The sequence below is a fragment of the Palaemon carinicauda genome, chromosome 26, assembly GCF_036898095.1.
Source record: "Palaemon carinicauda isolate YSFRI2023 chromosome 26, ASM3689809v2, whole genome shotgun sequence".
Classification (NCBI taxonomy): Eukaryota; Metazoa; Arthropoda; class Malacostraca; order Decapoda; family Palaemonidae; genus Palaemon; species Palaemon carinicauda.
Genome location: NC_090750.1, coordinates 85,849,393 through 85,854,392, shown reverse-complemented (window position 1 = coordinate 85,854,392; position 5,000 = coordinate 85,849,393). Strand labels below are relative to the sequence as shown.

The window sequence follows — 5,000 nt, the reverse complement described above, 5'->3', positions numbered from 1 at the left end:
GTGACCGTGAATTTAAGCTTTTTACTGCGGAGGTCACTGCTGTCGTTGGGCACCACAGTGGGGGTTTGGGCTTGCCCGGCTGACGTTCTGGTGAGCTTCTATTCAGATAAAACTGGAAATGAAACCTGACACCTTTACCGTGTCATACTATTACAATTTGGACGTAATGGAAATTTGGAAATTGCCAGCTGTATACATAAGAATAGAAGACTGACTAATTTCGAAAATTAACCAACTTAAAAGATTCTATACACCTTTAAGATTTACATAATTTATATCAAAGAATTATAGAGATGTTTTCATTTTTTACGTTTGATAACGGATTGACACCTAAAAATGAAAGCCATTTTAGAATACAAGGTCTATTTTTTAATAAATGATTTATTGTATAGATAATGATTATCTTGATAGGTTTTATAGATTATTGCTGCAACCTGAGTTTTGCACAAAGCCGTTTCCTGCCTGCGTGTTAAGAAATTTACAGTGCTAAAAGTCAACAAAGAGCCTCAATCTATATGAAGACTACTAAATAACTCAAAGGGAAAATTTTTCATGCCATTGTTAAAAAAAATAAAGCCAAATATTAGCCAGCAGCAAGTCTTGAAAAGGGGAACCTTCGAATGTAACACTTTTTATCTCCCATTATTAAAAAAAAAAAGCCAAATATTAGCCAGCAGCAACCCTTGAAAAAGGGAACCTTCTCTCTATCAGCATAGGTTTGCCTATCTTTATTTCAGAGTTAAATTTACTCATGTTTCTTCTCTCAATCGTTTCCAACAGCAAGTGAACTCCTGGACCAACGTGGACTGGAATGTTGAGAAGAAGCAAGTGGTGCCACAGATGGAGTTCTCTCTGATGGCAATCAACAGTACCAGCCAGACGGAGATCGGTAGCTGGACCACACTCGCCCAGTTAGATTTAAACCCTTCCTATAAGAACTCGCCCATTCGAAGGTTTTTTAAGATAGGCGCTGTTTTGGTGAGTAGATCTAAAATATCAGATTAATAATCTGTCTATTCATGTATATTCGTGAACTATTGTGTTTGAATTACCGTGCAGTTCTTGACTGGAATGGGTTTTATAAATACTCAAGCGTTGACCAAATAAAGTTCAGTTGCATTCACAAGAGTCTCTCAGTTACAATCTAACTGCTAGCCGACACAGTATCCTTCTTTTCCAAATAAGGCTTTAGCCTGGATAGTAGTAATTATATATGTGTATATATATATATATATATATATATATATATATATATATATATATATATATATATATATATATATATAATGAGGGGGCTTCTTTTGCGCATGTTCATGAAGCTTACTTTTAATATAAATTACTGAATGTCTGAATTTTTCTGTAGGGTATAACTATTTCCATGACTGACTATGCCTTCATAATCTTGATTGATGTAGGCTTACTCCTAGTTGCTTTTGATCTTGCATCTATGGAGTATTCACTCGCAATACTGTCACTATAGATGCTATTAGAGTAAAAGATTAAGCTGGCCTTATGCCAGCAGGCTCTCCCACTCAGATGATCGATAGATTCTGATTCATAGAGTTTACTGTACCAATCAAGTTTCATAAGTATCGACTTGACATACCGTAGAAAATGAAGACTGACTAATATCAAAAAGTAGTCTGTACTACCTTTAAAAATTGATATACTTTATACACTTGAGGGTACACTCAGGCACACTGTTCTATCTAGTTTCTCTTTCTCTTGTTTTGTTGAAGTTTTTATTGTTTATATAGGAAATATTTATTTTAATGTTGTTACTATTCTTAAAATATTTTATTTTTCCTTGTTTCCTTTCCTCACTGAGCTATTTTCCCTGTTGGGGCCCCTGGGCTTATAGCATCCTGCTTTTCCAACTAGAGTTGTAGCTTAGCATTTAATAATAATAATAATAATAATACTAAAGCCTCTACTGTGTTTTGGCAGGCTCACCCTTGGCTCTATCGCAAGAAGGGTGGAAAGGAAGACGAGTACGAAGGCTACTGCATGTCTCTAGCCCAGCGCTTGGCCGAAGGCATGGAGTTCGACTTCCAGTTCGTCCTCCCGGAGGACAGCCAGTACGGCGCCAGGCAGAAGAATGGATCCTGGAACGGTCTGGTGGGAGATCTGGCCAAGGGGGTGAGTGATTTTCCTGTTGTTATTTAAGGTTAAAATGCTACTCATGAATGGCAGAGGCAAGGGACAGTGACAGTTCCCTAGATAACAGGACAGTGCTCTAAGATTGACTATATGCTCAGTGCTCAAGCCCCTTTCCACCCAAGCAAGGACCAGGCAGCCCAAAGCAATGGATGCTGATGACTCAGCAGGTTGACGTATAGGCTTCCCTAAACCCCCATTCTTAGCTCACAAGGAGGGTGAGGTAGCAGACGCTATAATAAACTATCGAGCTTGAGGGGAACTCGAACCCCAGTTCGGCAGATCGCCAGGCAGGGACGTTTCCAATAAGAGTAAAACTATTTGTGATTAGGGTTTATAATCAATGAGAGTCTCTCCTACTGGCTTGCAACTATAATAGTACTGTTTAAGGATTGATGAGTATAAAAATTCTTAATAAGTGGTGCATAACAATAAGAAATCAGTATTTAAGCATGAAAAAGAGACTATAAATTGAATTGATAGATTGAGAAATTAAAAGTCACAATTCCAACGTTACATAATGCATTCTCTCTCTCTCTCTCTCTCTCTCTCTCTCTCTCTCTCTCTCTCTCTCTCTCTCTCTCGTTTAACTTTTTTTCTCTCCAGTGACAGCTTATCCATCATTCATTTATATAGTTGATTCTCATGATGAGATATTTTCTTATTTGAATCACTAAAAAGATATAAAATACAGATTGTTATTGATATAAAATACAGATTTTTATAAAGATCTAAAATACAGATTTTTATAAAGATCTAAAATACAGATTTTTAAAAACATAAAATATAGATTTTTATAAAGACATAAAATACAAATTTTTATAAAGATATAAAATACATATTTTTATAATGATATAGAATATGGATTTTTATAAAGATATAAAATACAGGTTTTTATAAAGATATGAAATATGATTTTATAAAGATATAAAATACAAATTTTTATGAAGGTATAAAATACAGATTTATTATGAAAATATGAAATACAGGTTTTTATATAAAGATATAAAATACATATTTATATAAAGATATACAATATAGATTTTTATAAAGATATAGAATACAGATTTTTAAAGTAATAAAATACAGATATTTATAAACATAAGATACAGATTTTGTACAGATATAAAATACACATTTTTATAAAGATATAAAAAACAGATTTTTATAAAGATATAAAATACAGATTTTTATAAAGATATAAAATACAGATTTATATATATATATAGAATACAGATTTTTTAAAAGATAAAATACAGATTTTCATAAAGATATAAAATACAGATTTATATAAAAATATAAAATACAGATTTATATAAAGATATAAAATACATATTTTTATAATGATATAAAATATGGATTTTTATAAAGATATAAAATACAGATTTTATAACGATATAAAATACAGAATTAAAAACTGCCTCTCTCCCTTCCTTCCTTTTCAGCTGACTGACATCATCGTGGCCCCGTTAACGATGACATCAGAAAGGGAAGAAGTCATTGACTTCGTGGCGCCATACTTTGACCAATCTGGGATTTCTATAGGTGAGGATGAATATCATTAATCTATTTATGTTTTTAAAGTCATTATAGCTTTTAAATTAATCTTATGTAGGGGAAAGACGTTGGTTATCGACAGCATATCTTTTTATATAAAAGCGAAACAGTAGGAATAGTATCTTCGTTTAAGTATAAATATACTTGAGTACACTGTTAGAAAAAATCGTAATTTTAATCGGAAATTCTTGTTAAGATATACGGTTCTCAACCGTATTTCAGTCAAATATAGGCGACCGTAATTTTACCTTGCTTTGTTATTATCTTTTACGGGTTGGTGACCTTAATATCAGTCCATTACGTCAATATTTCCATTTTTAAAACGGCTACTTTGTTATTATCTTTTACGGAAAGGTGACCGTAATATCAGTCCTTTACGGCAATGTTTCCATTATTAAAACGGCAAAAATCCTGGAATATATGTTTCCAGACATTTACGTTTTTTTTAATGCAAATTTTTAACAGTGTAGTAACTAGACGATGGAGCTAGAAACTGCTTAACGAGCAACCCTTCTTACAAGCGAAGTTCAATGTGGCGTAAGAACTCTTGCTAACTTTTACTAGAAGAATGCCAACTCCCCTGGTTAATCATTGACTCTTAAGAAACTAAAGGAAAATTGAAATAAGGAAGAAAGGAATTATGCAAACACTGCTGCTCATATTTGCACACCTCCCACAATTTGGCAAGTTCAGCTATGGATGTAACCATGATCATTGTGTTATTATTATTATTATTATTATTATTATTATTATTATTATTATTATTATTATTATTATTATTATTATTATTATTATTATTATTATTATTATTATTTCTTGCTAGGCTACAACCCTAGTTGGAAAAGCAGGATGCTCTAAGCCAAGGGGCTCCAACAGGGAAAATAGCCCAGTGAGGAAAGGAAATAAGGACAAATGGAATATTTTAAGAATAGTAACAATATTAAAATAAATGTTTCCTATATAAAGTATAAAATTTTTTACAAAGCAAGAGGAAGAAAAACAATATAGAATAGTGTGCCCAAGTGTACCCTCAAGCATTGTCAATAAGATATGTTGTAGGGACATACTTCAATTATCATCATTATAAGTTTTATACTTTCTGCTATTCTCCGCAGTAATCCGTAAGAGCCAGAGAGAGGAAAGTCTGTTCAAATTCATGACGGTTCTGAAGCCCGAGGTGTGGGTGAGCATTGTGGCTGCTCTGGTCGTCACTGGTATAATGATATGGCTTCTTGATAGGTACTCTCCTTACTCGGCCCAGAATAATGCTGCCCTTTATCCTGCTA

At 33.1% G+C, this 5,000-nt stretch overlaps 1 protein-coding gene across 2 annotated transcripts in view; it reads left to right on the top strand.

The window, feature by feature from the left end:
- LOC137619656 (ionotropic receptor 25a-like) overlaps positions 1 to 5,000 on the top strand; it is a 75,218-nt gene that overhangs the window by 49,430 nt on the left and 20,788 nt on the right. For both annotated transcript variants that reach the window (XM_068349885.1, XM_068349884.1), the window contains exons 9-12: positions 781 to 978; positions 1,948 to 2,139; positions 3,603 to 3,702; positions 4,830 to 5,000. The exon at positions 4,830 to 5,000 is cut by the window's right edge and continues 7 nt beyond it. In XM_068349885.1, the coding sequence (XP_068205986.1) occupies positions 781 to 978; positions 1,948 to 2,139; positions 3,603 to 3,702; positions 4,830 to 5,000 (661 nt within the window). The remainder of the gene's footprint in view (positions 1 to 780; positions 979 to 1,947; positions 2,140 to 3,602; positions 3,703 to 4,829) is intronic.